Source organism: Sorex araneus, chromosome 3 (assembly GCF_027595985.1).
Source record: "Sorex araneus isolate mSorAra2 chromosome 3, mSorAra2.pri, whole genome shotgun sequence".
Classification (NCBI taxonomy): domain Eukaryota; kingdom Metazoa; phylum Chordata; class Mammalia; order Eulipotyphla; family Soricidae; genus Sorex; species Sorex araneus.
In genome coordinates, this window is record NC_073304.1 from 117,533,378 (window position 1) to 117,555,517 (window position 22,140).

A 22,140-nucleotide genomic window follows, 5' to 3' on the forward strand; every position below is an offset into this window, starting at 1 on the left:
AAGACAGGCTTCACTGGCTCACACCCAATGCAGAGAGATAAGGACTGGGGAACCCAGGAGACAAGCACAGGTTGCAGGGCTAAACGGGAGGAAGCTTTGACTTTTTTTTAATTGTTTTTTAATTTTTTTAAGCAATGTGGTATACAAAACTGTTGTTGGTAATGTAAACGGGACATTTCTTCAGAAGAAAGTAGAGGGACAGTCCCTTCAAAACACCAAACCTCTTATCCACAGACTCTCTGACTCTGGGAAAAAAATAACCTTCCAGACTCCCCTCAATGGAGGAGGAAAAAGGAAGGAAGATCTACTCAATCCTTTTAAGACCCCCTTGGCCAACAGGCTCCTTCACCATGGTCGTTCCCAAAGGAAGAGGGAAGAGAACAGAATGGCATATGACAATGGCTAAGTATGGTGAGGTCACTGACAGCAAATGTCGCGGACAGAACTATAAAGTGGCCCCCAGCTTCTGTTCCAAGCATAACACAGAAGCCTGGGGTGGGGGAGTGTCTGGGGGCTCTCTGGAGGAGAGTCATCCTCTTTCCAGGAGAAGCTGCTTCCCCCATTGTTCCACAAAACTGTAGATGGCTTTTCCTGTCACATGGCAGGAGCCTGGCCAAAGAACAAGGGCAGGCTCCTTCCACCACACCTCCGAGGAGGGACAGAGGCGGCATGAGACTTTCCTTCTTTTAACACCCAACACCAGAGAACTCCCACTGGCTTCACATATACAGATGACCGTCCTACTAGCTCTAAGAGGACAAGAGCTCATCCCGGCCCCTCTCCACAGGAGGGCGGAGGACACCCTGCTCCTTCCCACAGTGACGAGACACAGCCGTCAACCCAGCACTCGAGACACTGCTAACCACTGTCTCCCACGCCCTGCCCCATGACCCAGCAAAGCCCACCCCCCCCAGAAGAATTCTAGGGCTTCAAGTTCCAACTCAAAGAGTCAAAAATGTATCTAGGTTCCACACCCTACAAAAGGATGAATGAAAGAGGAAAATAATCAGAAAATGTGAGGTCAGTAACTCATCGAGACTGACTCACCTCCACGAGAGATACGAGAGACACAAACTCCTTCCCCAGGACCTCGGGACTGTCTACTTACAGGACTTGGGATAGCATCGGGGTCCAGGCGCTTAGGCGGCAGTGGCTGTGGGGGCCCAGGTTGACTGCCAAATGTGGATGTGCCCGGGTAGGGACTTCCATAGCTGGGCTGAGGGCCCCGGGCTGGTCCGAAGGAACCTGTGAGACAAGGACACAGATTTCAGGTCTCCAAAGCCCCTCCAGAGCTCTTCTGAAGATCTCAGAAAATGACAAGATTCCTCAACATGTAGAATGTAAATGGGATACTAGAGGGACAGTCCCTCCAAAAGCCAAACCTCCCACCCACCCACTCAGCACCAACAGTACCAACCACTCAGGACTGCAAGAGCATATTACCTGAACAAAAAGCAAAAAGAGTATGGGGCTGGAGGTATTACAGCAGGTAAGGCGCTTGCCTTGCACGTGGCCCACCGGGGTCCCTGGCATCCCATATAGTCCCCAAGATCTGGTCTATAGCTGATAGCCTCCTCAGCCCTGGTCAGGAGTCAGCCCTGAGCAACGTGGATGTGACCCAAGACACACACACACACACACACACACACACACACAAAATATCCTATAAAGCCCATATCCTAGTCATAAGACCCTGAAGTTGATCAGCTAGTTCACTACTTAGCAAGCAATACTGAAAGTAAAAACAGCTGGAGAAATGGGGCAAGAGCCAAAGCATAATGGATTAGGCATGTACTCTGCATAAGGCTGACCCAGGTTCCATCCCTGGCTCCTACGGTTCTCCTGGCCCTGCCAGGAGTGACCCCTGCGTGGAGAGGCAGGAGTAAGCACTGAGTACCACTGGCAGGGACCAAAAACAACAAAAAAGCATCTGGAGAGACACTCAAAAGGCTGGAGGGGCCACCTGGTCCCCCAATATCATGGGGAAGAAACTCAGAGCAGTCTCCGAGCACTGGCAGCTCGGGGTCCCAACACACAAGCAAACCCAGAGAACGCGCCCAGGAGGGACCAACACACTCACCGTTTTGCTGCAGCTGATAGCCTGGCTGCTGGGAGGAGTGCATGGGCGGTGGCGGGGGGGCCGGGGCCCCACTCAGCGGGGTTCCAGGGGGCAGAGCTTGAGGAGGGGGTGAGGACACATGGTTGGGCTGGCTCACTGGTGGCCCCCCGAAGCCCTGTCCAGGCAGGAGTGGGCCAGCCACAGACGACATCCGAGGAGCCCCAGAAGGTGCCGGTGTGAAGCTGGAGGATGGCGGTGGGGCTGGCTGCGGGGGTGGCAGGGCCCCGGGGTGTCCCTGGGCCTGGCTCAGAGGAGGAGCCTGGCCCTGAGAGTAGGAGCCATACACACCCGAGCTGGGAAAACTCCCTGAGGCGGAGGCCAGAGGCGCTGGGGGGCCTGGGAAGTAGAACAGACAGAGTGAGAACCGGAGTCCCTCAGCCTCCCAGCTCCACACATTGCTGCAGTACCCCTCGCCACCCCGCGTAGCCCACTCACCATAGCCCAGTCCTCCCGGGGCCCGGGATGGGGCTGCAGCGCCACCGATCTGCATCCCGGCCAGCTGAGCAGTCACCTGGGCACTTGTGGGCGGAGGGCCGTAGGCCTGAAGCACAGCAGGCTGGGCGGGCTGGCTGACCGGGGCAGACGGGCTAGCCCCAAATGGCTGAGAGCCAGGGAGCCTGTGGAGAGAAGGCAGACTGAGGTGATGAGTGTGCCCAACTCCCTCCTTCCCTCCTTCCTTTCTCCCTTCCTTCCGTCCTTCCTCCCTTCCTTTCTTTTTTGAACTTTTGGGTCACAACCAGCACTGCTTAGGAGTTACTCCTGACTCTGCACTCAGGAATCACTCCTGGCAGTGCTCTGGGGATCATAAGGGGTGCTGGGGATTGAACCCAGCCCCCAACTGCCTTTCAAGTTAGCAGGAGCTCCACATCCGACAGAAAAAAAAGGCTCTAATTTTATAGCGTCTGTGCCTCACTCTGGACTCTTACAGTTTCATACCTCTTTCTATTTGGGAGTAAGTTACATTCCTGATGATCTACACTGTGATTATTCTTAGCAAATTTCGTCCTCCACTGGATTCACCCCACAAACACAGGCCAAGTAAGTACACTCAGATCAAAAACTATTCACTCTGCTCCTCAGTCTCAATTCTCTGGTGAACCACCCCAGGTGCATGGTTCCCTGGCCGGCGCTGAAAGGGAAGGTTCACAGAAGCCCCGTACAGCAGGTGCCTAATAATCATGACATCAGGCAGGCAGAGGACTCGATTTTTTTTTACGCAGTACCGGGAAGGGCATCCAAGCATCCGGATGGGGCCTCACACAAGGCAAGGAAAGTATGATCAGATTCTAGGAAAACTGTTTGAAAAATGTGTGAGATCAGAGGAGCAAATTGGAAAAAGGAAAAAATGAGGCCTGGGGGGACAGCTCAAGAGGTCAAGCAAATGCCTCACATGCACATGCATACAGGTCACATTCATTGGCAATGTGTCACCACCCCCATCCCCCAGCACCAGCTGGGTTCCCTGAGCTCTACTGCTGCTGGTCAGCCATAATGAAAAAGGAAGAAGGGTCCAAAGAGGTAGCTCAGTGGGCTGGCATGCATGCTGCGCACACAGGTCAGGTCCATTCCAGCACTGCACACCCAGGGCAAGGTATTCCCCCACCTCCAACAGATAGACAGACAGACAGACACACACATACATGCACACAATACACACACACACACACACACACACTCACACTCACACACACACAACACACACACACACACACACACACACACACACACACACACACACACACAGAGCCAAGGAGACAGCAAAAGGATCTGGCAAGCATGCTTTGCATGAATGGGAGCCCAAGTTGAATCCCCAGCATTGCTTGGATCCTTGATCAGAGCCAGGGGAGGCACCCACACTGTGAGTCAACAGGAATGACCCCAGCACCTCACCCACACTGTGGGGAAAGGCTTGAATAAGGGACAGCATGCACAGAGGAAAACGTTCCAAGAGAAAAGCATGAAAACCTTAGGATAAAAACAGTTCTGGGCCCCGTGCTGGTTCGATCATGCCCAAATAACCCAAGGGAATCTCTGCGGAGTGGTGGTGACGGCCTTGACCCAGCGAGGGAGGGGGCGTCTGTGCCCCGAGGCCTGAATGGGGACTCAGCACCTGGAGGATGAGGCTGAGAATTTTGTTGGTGTCACTTCTGACACAAGATGAGTCTTTAACTCTCAGTTCAATGGCCTTGTGTATGTTTTTGACATTGATTAACCAGAGAGTCAAGTTCGTTTCTACTGGCGGGGGCGAGGGGGTATCTCCCAAGCAGTGCTCAGGCCCTGATCCCCCTGCCCCCTTCGCCCCAGTGATTCTCAGTGAACTAGGCTGTCAGTTCAAAGCCAGGGCCTCAGAATGCGAAGCTCCGGGGATCCTGCAGTACTGGATACCTGTGTCCCCCTGGGGCGCTGGGGGCCTCCAGTTTCACATCTGACAGTTCCAAGGGTTTCCAAGGCTGCACCCTGCAATGCTCAGGGTACTGGATGCCAGGAATCAAACTCGGGTCTGCTGTACCAAACTCTGGTCCCTGGTCTTTCTTTTGAGGGGCCTTGCGAGCAGTACTGAGGGGGCCACTGCCGTCCAACCAGGCTGCACAAGTCAGTGCTCAAGCCCGAGGATGCAGAGATGCTTGAGCCGTGCACTGCTGTGGACCACCAGAGCAAGGCCGGCAGCGTCGGAGCCTCCAGAGCCATAACTTGTGATGCTATTATTGTGTGGTTCCAGGAGAGAATCTATAGCCTCACACGTGCAAGGCAAGTACTCTACCAGTGAGCTTCATTCATCCGCAGCCCTTCAAATGACATATTTAAATATCATTGTAAAATCATTCCCGTAACTATCACATATGATCGTACTAGTAACTGCATTGGTGTTTTATAGCAGTATCATAGCAGAAATCTACCAATGAGATTATTATAAACTGGGGCTGGAGTGATAGCACATTAGGTAGGGCATTTGCCTTGCACGTGGCCGACCCGGGTTCAATTCTCAGCATCCCATATGGTCCCCCGAGCACCGCCAGGGGTAATTCCTGAGTGCAGAGCCAGTAGTGACCCCTGAGCATCGCTGGGTGTGACCCAAAAAGCAAAAAAAAAAAAAAATTATAAACAACAAGCTCCTCCTGGGATTTCAAGAATAAACAAATTTCTCTTAACAGTAATTAATTTAATTAAAGGTCTGCTTATCATTCCTGCTGATTTTGCCCCTGTGAAATGTCCCTACTTCAATATAGTTGGTCTGCTTCCATTTGTTCTGCAGTTTTGGACTTCATAGGACAGGGGCTATGGTAGCTGCGTTGCAAGCAGCTGGCCCCAGATCAATCCCTAGCATTACGTGGTCTCCCATTAACTCTTGGAGCAATCCCCTAGGACTGCCAGATGAGGCCCAAGCCCTCTACTCCCCCAACCACATTCCCAAAATATACACATATTTCAGTTGTGTCTAGTTTTCTAAGCTCTTATAAACAGAATCATACCTGGGTCTGCCTCCTTTGTTCAACCATGTTTATAAAATATATCTACTGCTGCACGTAACATTTTCCTTCATTAAATGTTTTTAGGGTTTTTTAAAATTTTTTTTAACTTTTTTTTTTTTTCTTGGGCCACACCTTAAAGTTTTTTAGTAAAACTTAAAGTAAACCAGGGTTTACTCCTGGTTCTGCTCTCAGAATCACTCCTGGTGGTGCTTGGGTTCAAACCTGGGTCAGCCCCATGTAAGGAAAACACCGTACCCACTGTACAATTGCTCCGGGCCCTCATCGTTAAATGTTATTCTGCTAAACAAACATATCTTGATTTACTGAAGCATTTTATTTTATTTTATTTTATTTTATTTTATGCTTTTTGGGTCACTCCTGGCAATGCACAGGGGTTACTCTTGGCTCTGCATTCAGGAATTACCCCTGGCAGTGCTCAGGGGACCATGTGGGATGCTGGGAATCAAACCCAGGTTGGTCGCGTGCAAGGCAAACGCCCTACCTGCTGTGCTATTGCTCCAGCCCCTACTGAAGCATTTAAAATAAGAAGGATATTTGACTTTTTCTTTTCTATTTGTTTTTCCACTTCCCTCTGTCAGGGGGCAGCCCTAGTTGGCAGTGCTAGGGCTCATGTACAGAAAGCATCCATGCTCTCCAGCCCTTCTTCGCCATCTCCCCCATCTGCTCTTTAGTGGCTGCCGCTGTGATGATGGGGCCACACACTCTCAGTGGCAGTGCTCTGTGGGTGCCACATACTTTGTCCATTGTGGTCCTCACATCACTTTAGTTGCACCACTCACCAGAGGTGACACACTTGGCTATGGGGGCTGTTGGGGTCACATAGGCTTTAATTGTAGTACTCGAGATCACACACTTGGTTGTGGCACTGGAAAGCCTGAAGTGCCACCAGGATCATGCCATGGATCAGACTTGTGGCCTCATGCCTGCAAGGCAGATGGCTCTCTCTATCGCTAAGTTATCCTGGGATGCCTGGGTTTCCCTCTAACTTTGTTTTTATGGTGTGACTATGAAATACTCATAAATTTAACTTATCTTTGTTATTTTGTTTTTGGCCAACCCCCTACTATGCACAGGGCTTACTACTTCTAGCTCTGAGTTCAGGGATCTCTCCTGGCAGAGCTTGGGGACCATATGTAGTACTGGAGATTGAACCAGGGGTTGGGGTTGGGGGGAGGAACAGGAACAGGACCAGAGCAATGATATAGCAGATAGGGCATTTGCCTTGCATGTGGCCGACCCGGGTTCAATCCCCAGCATCCCATATGGTCCCCTAAGCACTGACAGGATTCATTCCTGAGTGTAGAGCCAAGAGCAAGCCCTAAGCATCGCCAGGTGTGTCCCAAAAAGCAAAAAGTAACAACAGAGGTTGGAGCAATAGAACAGTGGGTAGGGCGTTTGCCTTGCATGCGGCCGACCCGGGTTCAATTCCCTGCGTTCCATATGGTCCCCTGAGCATTGCCAGGAGTAATTCCTGAGTGTATGAGCCAAGAGTAACCCCTGTGCATCTCCGGGTGTGACCCAAAAAGCAAAAAAAAAAAAAAAAAAAGGCAGCAACAACAACAACAACCAATCTAGGGGGCTGGAGCAATAGCACAAACGGTAGGGCGTTTGCCTTGCACACGGCTGACCCGAGTTCAATTCCCAGCATCCCATATGGTCCCCCGAGCATGGCCAGGGATAATTCCTAAATGCAGAACCAGGAGTGACCCCTTTGAATCACTGGGTGTGACCCAAAAAGCAAAAAAAAAAAAAAACCAGAGACAGAACTCAAATAGGCCACGTGCAAGGGCTAGCACTAATCAGCCCCTTGATTTCTATTCTTTTTGCAGAGAAAGGCATCAAACCCAGGGCCCCACACATGCAAGCTAAGTGCTCTACTACTCAGCTATACTGCCAGCTTCTCTATCCAAGTTCTACTAAGTTATAGTTCTATGAATAAATTGACTAGATCATAATAATACAACAGACAATTTCAAATTATTTTCCTTTTCTAAATGCACTGATTTGGGTTTGGTGTTTTGGGGGGAGCACGAGTGGTGCTCAGGGGTTACTCCCAGCTCTGTGCTTGTTCCTTGTGCTGCTAAGGGGTGCCAAGTGCGCTGCCCTCACACAAAGCTGGGTGGAAGGCAAACACCTAACCCGCTGCATTCTCTCTCTCTCTCTGGCATGTTAGAGCTTTTCTTTGTCTGTACAGCTTAGGGGATCTCTTTGTTAAGACTTAGCTCTTCCTCCTCAAGCATCTCAATACAATGCTTTGGTCCTACAAAGGAATAAAACAACTGGCAGCCAGGGAAAAGGAGTGACAGGATGGCGTGTAGGGCACTTGCCTTGCATGCATCCGATCCCAGTTCAATAGCATCCCATATGGTCTCCTGAGCCTGGCTAGGAGTGATCCCCGAGCAGAGCCAGGAGTAACCTTGGAACATTACTGGTTGTGCCCACCCCGCCACACACACCAAAAACAAGCCAGGAAAATAGCTTAAAGGTCTACAACACATGCTTTGCTCTGCATAAAGGAGTCCCACCCAGTTTGATCCCCAGAACTGCACAGTCCCCTGAACAATGCATATGATTCCCTGAGCACAGCTAGGTAAGACCCTCTGACTCCCAAAGCAACAAGCTGGCTGTGACCTGCACAAGAGAAAAACTATAATAAAATTACTGGAGAAGAAAAGTTATGACTGCCTTGGAGCAACGGAGGGAGCTTTTGAGTATGTATCACAGCACTACTTCTCTTCATTGTTATTTTAGGGAGCCTTACCCAGTGGTGCTCAGAGGCTACTCCCAACTCTGAGTTTAGAAGTTTAGAGACAGTACAGCGGCGAGTGTTTGCCTTGTACGTGGCCAACCCAAGTTCGATTGCTGGCATAGTATATGGTCCCCTGAGCAATGCCAGGGGTAATTTCTGAATGCAGAGCCAGAAGTAACCCCTAAGCATCGTCAGATGTGACCCAAAAAGAAAAAAAAAAAAAGAAGTTGTTCTAGTGGTGTTTGGAGAACCATCTTCAGCATCTGGGGGATCATCAGTACCTGGCATCACACCTGGGCCTCCCATATGAAACATTCACTTAGTCCATTCAGATGTCTGTCAGCTACAGCTCCTCTTTTTGTCCTGTTTTGCTTTCGGGCCTCATCTGGCGGGCTCAGGTCTTACCTCTGGCTCAGGGATCACTACTGATGGGTTTGGGGGACAATATGGGTGCCAAGGATGGAATGCAGGTCTGTTGCAGTGTACTAACTCCCTGTACTATTGCTCCAGCACCCACAGCTCTATTTCTTGTTCAAGGCTGTAATTACATTTGATATGCCTTATCACGACTCATTAAGTTGTCCAAGAAAGACAGAACAAGGGTTAAGGGACTTGTCTTGCATGCAACTGATACCAGTTTAATCTCTGGCACTGTAGCACCATATATGGTCCCGCCAGAACCATTGAAAATGGCTTTTTATTTACTAAAAAAAAAAAAAAAAGCCAGGAGTAAGTCATAAGCACCACCAAGCATGGTCCCTCCAAAACAAACAAAAACCCAACAATTTACTAGGTCATACATTTTAGTTTGTACGGTTTATGTGGTCTGTACTTTAAAGTTACAATTAAAAGATATATGACATAATTCAACAAACAAATGGCAACATGTTAGTCAGAGCTTAAAACTGACAGCTGAGCTGGAGAGGCAAGCTCACAGGGCTGGAGCATGCTCTGCACGCAGGTGCTCCAGGCACCCCCAGTACTGCATGGTCTTCCCATCACTGTAGGGAACAACTGCCTGCACCAAGCTAGAAGCAGCCCTGGAACACTGCTGCTCATGGCCCCAAAACAGAAACGAAGAACGAAAAAACTCTCCGGCGATTTTCTCCGCAACAAAAGTAAAAGTGAATATCTTACAAAACATGTTTACAAAACCTGAGAACAGGAATGCAGCTCAGTGGATCAATGCATGCATCCCAAGGGAAGCATGGGTTTGAGCCCGAACATCACCAACCAAACCAAGCCAATGCTGGGCATGGCTCTTGCCTCCACTGCCACCTGACCCTCCAGTCTCCACTCTGAGCCACACCAGCCTGGCGCTCCTCGCATGCATCAAATCACTTTTTCCTGAGGGCCTTCCTATTGGCTGTTTCCTTGTACACTTGTCACCATTTCACTGACATTTCAAATATCACTTTTTTTTTTTTTTTGCTTTTTGGGTCACACCCAGCGATGCACAGGGGTTACTCCTGGCTCTGCACTCAGGAATCACCCCTGGCGTGCTCAGGGGACCATATGGGATGCTGGGAATCGAACCCGGGTCGGCCGCGTGCAAGGCAAACACCCCACCCGCTGTGCTATTGCTCCAGCCCCCTCAAATATCACTTTTAAGGGGCTTCTCTTAACCACAGTATTTAAAACATCTCTCTAAGTCCTCACGTCGTTTTCTGTTTCCTGACTCCACTTCACTTCTTCCTAAGTCTTCAGCTAATACCACCTTGTGTGCGCGCCCCCAGAACACTGAACATAACTCTCTTGACCTTGTTCCCTTCTTGTTCCCAACCCCCACCCTAATCTAACAGTCAGCCTCTAGTTTCATCCCATGTTCTCCATTTATGTGACTTTCACCCTGGTTGAGAAATCCTCAGTAATCTGTAAGCTCCATGAGAAGAGAGACTTGGTCTATTTTGTTTACTGCCTTATCGCCAATCTCTAGAATATCGTCTAACACATAATAAAATAGCTTTGTTTTTTTTGGGCAGTGCCAGGATGGAAGCCAGGCTCCTCCTCGTGGGCTCAACCACTGGGCTATACCATAGGCCTCCGTAATAATTACATTTGAGCAGATGAATAAAGGAATGATTCCCTTTCTCAGAATTTTCCAACACACAGGGTTAGGAAGAACTTCCCAGGCTCTTTTAGCCTACACTCGCTGTTTACAATGTATTCTGGACACCCCATAAATATATCAGAAAGTGGTTTCTCCAGGACTAGCGTGCTTGCCTTGCACGTGGCCGACCAGGCTTTACCCCCCCAGATGCTTATATGGTCCCCAAAGCCCCACTAGGAGTGATCCCTGAGTGCAGAGCAGAGAGTAAGCCATGATCACAGCTGGGTGTGGCCCCCAAACAACAATAAAAACAAAGGTTTTTACCCACATTACTGCACACTTTATCCAAAGCTATGCCTCATTCTTTATTTACTAAAAAACAAATAAATAAATAAATAAATAAATAAAGAGTACCTTCTCTTCCCTGATTAATGTGAATGAACCAGTAAAAGATATACAGATATATATTCTGAAATGAGCCCAAAACCCACAGTACCTGTAACCTGGAAAACTACAGAAAACTAAATATAAAAGAGTGGTGGGAAGAGACGAAGGGCTCTAAGGGAAAAGCAAAGAAGGGAAAGGAAAGGCCCTCATCCAGTTCTTATCCTTCCAGTCTCATTCACCAGATGGCTTTTCGGTTGACCCAAATACATACCTTTGCATCTGAACAGCGGAGCTCGGGCCATTCTGCACATCTCCTTGGCCAAACTGGGCATATGCAGCCTGGCCACAAGGGGCCTGTGCTGTGGAGGTCGGAGGCACCCCTGAAGAAGGCGGGACCCTCGACACACCTGAGAGTAACAAACAGCAACCAATCAATTCAGAAACAACTTTTCCCTCCTTCAAGGATATAAGAAGTGGAGCTGGAGCGATAGTACAGCGGGTAGGGCATTTGCCTTGCACGTGGCCGACCCGGGTTCGATTCCCAGCATCCCATATGGTCCCCTGAGTACCACCAGGAATAATTCCTGAGTACAAAGCCAGGAGTAACCCCTGTGAATCACCAGGTATGACCCAAAAAGCAAAAAAAAAAAAAAAAGATACAAGTAGCTCAGTCCTGCGCTGGTCCAACCATACCATGTACAACAAAAGACAATGTCAACACACAGCTCTGGATTGGTAGACTCTGAACACAGATGCCTGCCAAAGAACCCTTGCTCTTCTGTACACACCCTCACACTAGACGAAAAGCTAAATCCCTTTGGGGGAGTGGAAGGAGCCTCCTCAGAGTGGCCGGGGAGACTCAGGGGGCACTCTCAGAGATGACACCCAGTGGTGCAGGCCTGATGGTTCAGTGCCGCTCTGATGGGATGGTGCGGGCCAGTCAGACCACAGCCAGGGTGCTGGGGGATGGGGCATGCGGAGCCGAGATCAAACACATGGCCTTGTGTACCAGGCATGTGCTCCTACCCTTTCAGCTATCTCTGCAGCAAACTCTGAGAAGTTCTTATGTTTGTTTTTTAAATTTAGGGCACACTGGGCCTTGCTCAGGGGTTACTCCAGCTCAGTACTCAAAGGTCAGGCAAGTTTGTGCTCAGAGGAGTCACATGGTACCCAGATCAAACGTGGACATTCAGTAAGCTCCAGCCCTTGAGCTATCTCCCTGGCCCCCAACAAGTTAATTCTTTTTTTGTTTGCTTGTTCTGTTTTGTCTTTGGGTCACAGCAGGCATTGCTCAGGGCTTACTCCTGGCTCTGTCCTCCGGAATCACTCCTGGCCTGTGCTCATATATATGGCTCATATACCATATATGGTATCAGGGATTGAACCCGGATGGGCTGCAACCAAGGCAAGCACCTTAACCTCTGTACTATCTCCCTAGGTCCATTTAAGGAAAATTTCAACTCCTGAGTTCAGGAACTTGAAGCTCTATGAAAAAGAAGGCACAGAAAATAGCCAAGTAATGTATTAAATGATGAATTAAAGGGGGGCTGGAAAGATAGCACAGCGGGTAGGGCGTTTGCCTTGCACGCGGCCAACCCGGGTTCAAATCCCAGCATCCCATATGGTCCCCTGAGCAGGGCCAGGGGTAATTCCTGAGTGCAGAGCCAGGAGTAACCCCTGTGCATCGCCAGGTGTGACCCAAAAAGAAAAAAAAAAAAGATGAATTAAGGCATCACTTAGACTATTTCACAACATCTTCATACACTGCACTTATGCTAACCATCTTTCTTTGGGGAGAGATGGCTAGAGGCTGCATCCTGTGGTGCTCAGGAATCACTCCTGGCTTGGCTCAGGAGACCAAATGTGATGTCAGGGATTGAACCAAGTTCAGCCATGAACAGGGCAAGCACCTTAAGCCCTCTCTGGCTCATCTTCTTTTTATGCCCTTGGAAGTGTGGATGCTCCCAAGGGCACATGACTGAGAAATGTGCTTCCTAGCTACAGACTTTGTCTCTGCCCAATAGTTCAGTCGAAACAGTTGGCCTGTCCTTCCATCTTTCCATTAGTGCTGCCTCCTATGTCTTTACAAATCCTTTCCAGTCATCACACCTACAATCAAAGCTTCTTTTATCTTTCTTTTTTCGGCTTTTTGGGCCACACTTAGTGGTGCTCAGGCTAACTCCTCACTCTGTGCTCAAAGATCACTCCTGCCGGGACTCAGGGAACCATATGGGGTGCTGGGAACTGAACTGAGGTCAGCAGCATATAAGATAAGCTCCTAACTACTGTACTATCGCTCTGGCCCCAAAGCTACTTTTTTTTACCCCCAAACAAGAGATGCAATAAGACAGAAATCAGTTACCCTGGATATGCTGCCAATCCCCTACTATATAATCATTTTTGTTTTAGATTAGATAAATTAGATCCTATAGAAGCAGTCTTTTATTTTTCTTTTTGGGTCACACCCAGCAATGCACAGGGGTTACTCCTGGCTTATGCACTCAGGAATTACTCCTGGTGGTGCTCGGGGGATGATATGGGATGCTGGGAATCGAACCTCGGTCAGCCACGTGCAAGGCAAAAGCCTTACCCACTGTGCTATTGTTCCAGCTCCTACAGAAGAAGTTTTAAGTTACACGTTGAATCTGAACTTGCTCAAAAGCCATCACAGGAAGAGCTATGTTTTCCTCTCAGTAACAAAGCTGTCAGGATTTGATGGGTAAATTTGATGTCAATTCGATCCAGTTAAAGTCCAAACCCACAGAAAAGCTCAACGTAAGTCCTGAAGTCCTGAAACCCAATCTCACCACTTCACACATTCCCCAACCCCCAAGTTATGACAAAATGCCAATACTGCTTTCATTTCCCAAATTTTCCTTGGTCTCCTTAGTTCTCTTTTTAACATATCCCTTTATGAAATTCACTCCCTTAAAAAGTATGAAACAGAGCAGGGAGATAGCTCAAAGGGCAGGAGCACAAGCTTTCCATGTGAAAGATCCAGGTTTCCATTCTGAGAACCACCTGGTCCCTGAGCACTGCTGGGGGTGGCCCAAAAATCAAAGGGCGGGAAATGGGGAGAGGGGAGGGAGAGAAAGGACCGTAAAATGTCAGGCATAGTCCTCAGTTAACCTAAACAAAGATCTACTATAAACCAATTGCTGCAAAGTCCTTGAGGAGCTGGGGAGAGAGCTCAAAGGGTGGAGAGCATGCTTCACATACTCAAGCCCTGAGTTCGATCCCCAAGCTGTAGGGTGTGGCCCTGGGGACCCCAGTACTACCAGATTCAAGCAGAATACCCAAGTTTGAGCAGCACTGAGTTGTTGGGATCAAGCACTGAACTATCAGCCCCATACGATCTGGTCATGGCCCCCAAACTCCCCATTGCTGGGTAAGTCCCCCGAAGGGTCCTTCTGGATAATCTGGACAATATTAAGCAGCTTCTCTTCTGAAAAAAAAAATTACACAAAAGCCAAACATTACTTGGAAGGCAGCACCTGGCTAGTCCTCTCTTACTGCCTTGATATTACAGTGCATCTAAGAAACAGAGGAAGGGGCCAGAGAAAATAGTATAGCAGCTAAGATGCTTGCCTTGCATGTGTTCAACCCAGGTTCAATCCCCAACACCCACTGTGGTCCCCTGAGGACAACCAGAAGTTATCTGGGTGCAGATCCAGGAGTAAGCCCTGAGCACTGCTGAGTGTGGCCCAAAACAACCACCACCAAAAAAAAGAAGCAAACTCCAGACAAAATGAATGACACTAGTGGAACCCAACCACAGGAACTAAAACACCATACTTTTAACAATGAACTAGCTGCCCATGTATTAGAGTCACTTAGGAGTATGACCATCGGTCCAATCAGAGACATTATCAGCAAACATGATCAAAATTGATTTTTGGGACTCTCAAGGACAACAGGAACTATCTGATGCTGGCTGTAAGCATCACAGGAAATCGAGTCACAACCCTCCCATCCAGCTGTGAACAATACAGCCAGGTGAGGCTGCACAGGGTGACTCACATGGGAAGGGAACTAGTTCTGAACTGGAGGCTCTGCTCCCACCTGTCGTCTAAGGGCAGAAACACCAAATCACCAGCACTTGGGTGAAAACAGGGAAGGCCTGAGTGACCCAAAGCCAGACTCATGCTCGTCAATCTCATGCACCCTATCTCGTAGGCAGGACAATACAATCTAATCTGGAGTCTCCTGACCCTCCATCTTGGCACAGAGACATGGGAGACATACCTGGGGGAGGTGTCTGCTGATAGGCTGATATGGGGCCATTGAAGGCTCCATAGGGAGGAGGGGGAGCAGTGGATCCTGGCTGTCCACCATAACTGGACTGATGATACCCTGGGTAGACAGGCTGGGGCTGCCCAAATGGCGGCACAGGTGGTGCTGACTGGTTGACGCTCATTATGAGAGCATCCCCGACGTGGTCTCACCTAGGAGATGAGAAAAAAGAAAGAAATGAGCCAAAACCAGCTTTCTAATGAAAGAGCAATTACTCAGGGATGTTAAAAATAAAGACTTTAAAAAAATAAAGACCGCCCTTATCAGTGAGTGATCAGCCTAAATCGTTCTGAGGCTACAACCATCCTTTTCTACCCTAGTCAGAAGCCAGATTTATCTCCTCAAAACAAGAATTTTGTTTCTCTGAACCCCTCCCTTAGTCAATGCCAACTGGGTGTAAGTTTCAACTTTCAGGTTGGTCCACTGAAACAAAAACGGAACAAGCTCCATTCCCCTGCGGTATGATTTTTCAGCCACACAAGGAAGTCCAGTGGCTGATGAACAAGAGCAATCACAGGTAAATGAAACAATGTTTCCACGTTTCATTCATTCACTCTAGTATCCATTTATGCAAGCCCTGAATACACGCTATTTGCTTTTTTTTTATTATTTTTTAAATTTTATTGAATCACCGTGAGATAGTTACAAGCTTTCATGTTTGGGTTACAATCTCACAATGATCAAACACCCATCCCTCCACCAGTGCACATTCCTCACCACCAATATCCCGGATATACCCCCCTTTCCCACCCTCCCACGCTATTTGCTTTTAATCAGCTCAATTCTGTCATCTTGAAGTAAGCGATTCAAGGAATGACATCCTTTAGCTTCACTGCAATCATTCAAACACTACTCCACCACTAGCCTTTCTACCAGGAGAGTGTATGAATCTTGAAACGGAAGCATTAAAAAAAAAAAATCACTCAATACAAGGGTATCTGAAAACACTAGCCAGGTACCCAAAGACGAAGTGAGTGCAAGCCAGACGCAAAACTTTTCCAATAACCACCCAGGGAAACAGCTCAAGTAGCAAAGTAAGATTTTATGGGGAAAAGACCTTTAGCCTTATTCTTTGAGCATTGGAGTTACTGAGTTTCCAGATACCAGCATCTCTCCAGCTCTCCTCGTTCTGCTCTGCTCCAAACAGCGTTCTCACCCTCACTGTCCTAAAGGGAGAGGAGCCCGGGATGCTGAGGGGTCCTCCCCAGCTGCAGTGACCCAATGCAGCTCCGTTTCTCCTCTACTAGCACGCTCTGAAAACTCACAGCCATCTCAAGCGCTTTCTCTCCCATCCTAAACTTGACCCACTGCGCTGGACAGGTGCCTCGCTCCCCTTCATCTCCTGCAAATGCGTGTTCTGAGTGCGTGTGGCGCGCGGGCGTGGACGGGACGGGACGGGAGGAGCAACGAGGAGTTTCTGCTCCGGGCCCAGACGCCTCGGACACACGCGCGAGTTCCGAGTCGGGCGGGGTGGGCGGCAGACGGTGACAGCGCCGGGGGCGGGGCCAGCGCCCAGAGGACTCCGAGTGGCCGGCACCGGCGCAAGAGGCCAAGCCGGTGGCCGGGCCCCGGTCGCACGCAGCGTGAGCGTCCCGCGCCCTTCACCAGGCTCGGCGGGAAGCGGAGCCGGAATCCGGGCCGGAGGCGCCAGGGGAGGGTCAGGGCAGAGCCCGAGTTCTGGAGGCGTGAGGTGAGGGGCTCCCGCCAGGCCGCGGCCCTGGCTGCTCCCTCCCGCAGGAGACCGGACCCCGATCCTGGCCTGGGAGAGCCCGGCCTCGCGGCCCCCCCGCCCGCCGGCCCCGATGCCACTCCTCACCCGGCTCCAGCTCCAGGTTCGACTTCGTTCCTAACGTCAAGGCTCCCCGGCTCCACTTCCGGTTCCTCGGGGGCCGGCGTGCGCGCCCCGGAAGTCCCGCCCCCGCGCCCCGGACCGGCCACTCCTTCTGCCACGTCTGCGCTCGGCCGTGCGCGGGAGCCCGGATGCCGCGCATGCGCCGCGGCCGCGGGGCGCCGGCTCTGCTGCCTTTCCGCCTCTCGGAGTGTCCGTTTCACTCCGGGGTGTCGCTGGCCGAGAGGCAGCTGACAAGGCCTGGCTCACTCACTGTCTGCTCGGGTGCCTTTGACGTGCGCCTTTAACTCGTTCGTGACCTCTGATCTGGAGTCTGGAAGCCACTTCCTGCTGACCCCTGACCCCGTGACTTCCGTCTTCGAGGTGGATCTCACCCTGACCTCTGCTGATTGTGATGTTTGTAGGACCCTTGCTGGCAGAGGACGTTCACTCCGCTCGCAGGCTTCAAGGCTTGTTTTGTTCTGAGGCTACACCCAGCGAAGCGCAGGGCTCACCCCCGGCTCTGCACTCGAATTACTCCTTGGGGGGTTCTGTGGGGGGCTGGGGATTGAACCCCGGTTGGCCGCGTGCAAGGCAAGCGCCCTGCCCGTACAGTCTCGCCAACCTCTGAGTTCTGGCTTTGCTTGTCGCTGGACTTGGGTAACAATCTGCCTCGGAAGGGCGGAGAGGTAGTACAGAGGCTAGGATGCGACGGAGCTTGGGTTTGAACCCCCGCCCAGGATTCCCGAGCACAACCGGGTATGCGCCCCCTCTAAAAAAAAAAAAAAAAAAAACCAAACAGGGCTGGAGCATATAGTCCAGCTGGTAGGGCGTTTGCCTTGCACGCGGCCGACCCAGGTTCGATTCCCAGCATCCCATGTGGTCCCCTGAGCACCGCCAGTAGTAATTCCTGAGTGCATGAGTCAGGAATAACCCCTGAGCATCCCCGGGTGTGACCCAAAAAGAAAAAAAACAAACTGCCTGTTTCTTTCCTTTGTAGAATAGAATACTAAATGCTCTTCTATTATAACGAAAGGATATTAGACAAATCGTAGATTGTTTGGCACCATAGTAAGTGCTCTGTAATTGTCAACTGCAGTTTTACTATAGTTTAACAGTTTCCAGGTTGATATGCAGAATGGCATGATCTCTCAGGAGACTAAATCTGTTGGTAGAGCTATAGGTACAGAAGCAATGATTGTTCCATTTAATAATGATTGTAGATAATCATTGGGTTAAAAAATGTTCGTGACCTCATTAAATCCGTTAAAAAATACTTGATTAATTTTGTAAGCACTCCTATGTGACAACCATGTTCTTGGTTGTAGTTCAGTAGCAAATAAACATTCTTGCTCATTGTCTTTCAGATGTAGTCACTAATAGGGAATGATCATGCTGGACAGACTAAGTCTTAAAAGTATGTAAAGGGATATCTTGATAACCTTTCAGTATCACTATTGCAAACTACAATGCCCAAAAGGGGAGAGAGAGAGAAAGCACCTGCCATGGGGGGAGGGGCATGTGATGGGAGGGAACCTGGGGACACTGGTGCTGGGAAATGTGCACTGGTGGAGGGATGGTTGTTGGAACCCTGTATGACTGAAATCCAGTCATGAACAGCTTTGTAAGGGTCTATCACAGTGATTCGATTAAAAGGTAAAAAATAAAAATAAAATAAATGTAGTCACCATGATTTCCAATACTGTGGATAATAAGACTTCACACATTTAGCCAGACCTGCCTCCCTCCACTGTTGTCTCAGGCCCGCCCTTCAATTGCCCTGTCCAGCTTGAATGTTGACAGTACATATTTATTCCAAAAGACTGTGTGATTCATTTAGTAAACACTGCACTTGTAATCTCTGTTGGTGTGCTGCGAGCTTTAGTAAACAGATTGTTCCTGGCCTCAAAGGTTTATAAGGTCAGTGTTTCCCAATGTGTGAATCTGGAACCAATAGTATCAATATCCAGGTCAGAGAGATAATACAGTGGGCAGGGCCTTGACTTGCACACAGCCAACCCCAGTTTAATCACTGCCAGGAGTGATCCCTGAGGGCAGAGCCCAAAATAAGCTCTGAGCACCTAGCCAACTCCCCCACCCCACCCCCGCAAAAAAAAAAATATATATATATATATACATATATATATTATTATGTGGTAAACAAATGCAAATTTTAGAATACCCCATACAGTGAATCAGAAATACTGGAGGAGGGTCCCAGCAAGCTATGATTTTATTTATTTTTTTTTAATTTTTATTTTTTTAAAAATTTTATCACCATGTGGAAAGTTACAGAGTTCTCAGGTTTATGTCTCAGTTATACCGTATTCAAACACCATCCCTTCACCAGTGCCCATATTCCACCACCAAAATCCCCGGTATATCCCCCACCCCCCACCCCAACTGTATAACTGATGAATTTCACTTTATTTTCTCTTCACCTTGATTACGTTCCATATTTCAACACAAAACTCACTATTGTTGTGGGAGTTATATCCCCAAACAAGATAACCCTAATAAGGAGGCATTTGATAATTAGTTTTCCATTCAAAGATTGTATGTTTTCAGGTATTAGAAAAGGTCGCGCGGCTGCATTAGCGGCTGCGCGGCTCGGATGTGTCCCAGTCCCGAATCCTGGAGCCGTGTTAGTTGCTGCTCAGTGTCGCCAGGGTTCCATCTGGAGAAGGTGTGCTGGTGGCACCTCCTCCTTCCGGCCCCCCAGTGTTGCTGGCCCCGATTCGGGTCCGGAGCATTGTCCGGGTCGCGAGCAAGCTATGATTTTAAAGGCCTTCTAGAACTGGCAAAATAGTACAATGGGGGGGCTGGAGTGATAGCACAGCGGGTAGGGCGTTTGCCTTGCACGCGGCCGACCCGGGTTCAAATCCCAGCATCCCATATGGTCCCCTCAGCACCGCCAGGGGTGATTCCTGAGTGCATGAGCCAGGAGTGACCCCTGTGCATTGCTGGGTGTGACCCAAAAAGCAAAAAAAAAAAAAAAAAAATAGTACAATGGGTAGGGTGTTTGCACACGGCCTACCAGAGTACAATTCCAGACATCCCATATGGTCTCCCAAGCCCACCAAGAACAATTTCTGAGCAGTGAGGCAGAAGTAAGTTCTGAGGACTGCTGGGTGTGACCCAAAACCCCCAATAATAATAATAATAATAATAATAATAATAATAATAATAAAAAGGCCTTGCAAATAATTCATACATGCTATGTTTGAGGTTTACTATTTGCCTAACACTGGGCTCTATACCCAGCATTTAAAAAAAAATTTATCCCATTTAATTTATTAGCATAAGACAAGCAGATCCTGTCTTGGATAAGACTGCATTCCTAACAAGTGTTAATGCCACTTATTTCTTGAGGGTGGATTTGTTTTGTTGGTTTCCATTTACCTCCTCTAGATCTCAGTCTAGACTGCAAATTAGCAACATCTGTTGGATCTATTGGAGCTTTTTAGACACTTGGGGGCTGAGAATGACTCGATAGCTGAATGACATTCAGTGTGATCTCCAGCACTATCCCACGTGCCCAGGGCAATCTCAGTTGCACTGCTGTTTGGGATCCCTGGCACCATAAAGTGTGTAATCTCTGACACACATAAAGGACTCTGGTCCCTTGAGCACTGCCAGAAATAATCCCTGAGCGCAGAGCCAGAAGTAAGCCCTGCACAGCAGTGGGTAAGCTCCCTGCACCCACCAAGAAACAGCAAGCAAAAAGTGTATGAGCATTGAAACAATGAAAAGGATTAAATAAAATTGCAATCCAAACCAACCTAATAAAATCATAGTCCTGCACTGGGGCAATTCCTCAGATCAGAGGCAAGTACAAAGGCCTGAATTTGATCCCCAGCTTTGACTGGCCCCAAGCACTGCAAGTATAGCCCTGTTGGCCCCCAAGTACCCCCGGCGCTGAACAGCACCACATAACCTGTACCCCAGCATTGAATAGTCAGGCCCATTTGGCCAAGAATCTCCAGGAGTGAACGGTGGAACCCCTGAGCACTAATTGGAAGCATCCTTCCCAAAAATCATAATCCATAGGATTTAGGGAATAATATATACATTAATAGATTGTGTATATAAGTGTATTATGGGTATGATTATTATGTATGTGTATATTAATAGATTATCTCATTATTACACAATCATCTAGTCCTATATGCTGTCCAGTTTTGGGGAACTAGTAATGGACAAGTTTTCTAGGTGATACTAATGTGTCACCAAGATTTATTGCGTGCCACTGCTACAGCACAATGGCTGATACCTAGCCAGTATTCAATAAATGTCCAAATGATGGGCTGGAGAGATATAGCTCAAATTGCCAAGCACATGCTTTGCATGAAAGAGGTCCTGTTTTGATCCCTGGCACCACACAGTTTTCCAAGCACTGTCTCAAACCAGAAACAAAATCAAAAAATTTCCAAATCCGGGGGCTGGAGCGATAGCACAGCAGGTAGGGCGATAGCACAGCTGGAGTGCCTTGCACTCGGTCAACCCGGGTTCGATTCCCAGCATCCCATATGGTCCCCTGAGCACTCAGGAGTGATTCCTGAGTGCATGAGCCAGGAGTCACCCCTGTGCATCACCAGGTGAGACCCAAAAAGAAAAAAAAAAATTCCAAATCCAATTATTCTGGCTTTTTTTCCTTTCTTGGTTTCAGGCCATACCCAGTGGTGGTTGGAGATACTCCTGCGTCTGTGCTCCTGGAATGCTTCTGCTAGTTTTCAGGGACCAAGGAAGGGTTGGGGATTGAACCCAGATCTCTGGCCTGCAAAGCATGCGCATGAGCTCTTTGAGCTCTCCGCCTTGACGCTAACTCTAAATCCCAATATCATATGACTAGATCACATAGCAAGGCAATTAATACTGATTGTCCTGTAGCTTATGAAAATGATAACTACATACAGTGGGTAAGGCGCTTGCCTTCCACACAGCTGACCTGGGTTTGATCCTGGCATACAGTAACCCACGCAGAGCTAGAAGTGATCCCTGAATGCGGAGCCAGGAATAAGCCCTGACCACAGCCAGTGCTGTGACCAAAAAACCAAAAAACATTATAAAGGGGTGATTATAACTAGAAGAGCATGATAATGTTTCATTACTTTATTTAAATCTTTGTTAATAAATTTTTCTTACTTGAGAACTGGTAGGAAGCTTACCACAGAGTCTAAGGGGTGGAGAGATATTTGGACAGTGGTGGAGGGAAATAGACTC

At 48.8% G+C, this 22,140-nt stretch overlaps 1 protein-coding gene across 3 annotated transcripts in view; it reads right to left on the reverse strand.

Moving 5' to 3' along the window:
* Positions 1–17,008, reverse strand: part of SEC24C (SEC24 homolog C, COPII coat complex component) — a 30,635-nt gene extending 13,627 nt beyond the window's left edge. For 2 of the 3 annotated variants that reach the window (XM_004615457.2, XM_055131992.1), the window contains exons 1-6: positions 16,906–17,008; positions 15,042–15,241; positions 11,068–11,203; positions 2,555–2,736; positions 2,081–2,455; positions 1,109–1,245 (exon numbers count right to left, since the gene is read on the reverse strand). In XM_004615457.2, coding sequence (XP_004615514.1) covers positions 1,109–1,245; positions 2,081–2,455; positions 2,555–2,736; positions 11,068–11,203; positions 15,042–15,213 — 1,002 coding nt within the window. In that variant the 5' untranslated portion in view covers positions 15,214–15,241; positions 16,906–17,008. Of the gene's footprint in view, positions 1–1,108; positions 1,246–2,080; positions 2,456–2,554; positions 2,737–11,067; positions 11,204–15,041; positions 15,242–16,354; positions 16,464–16,905 lie in introns of those variants that run through there. The other variant, XM_055131993.1, reaches the window with a different exon arrangement.
* Between the last annotated feature and the right edge of the window lie 5,132 nt (positions 17,009–22,140).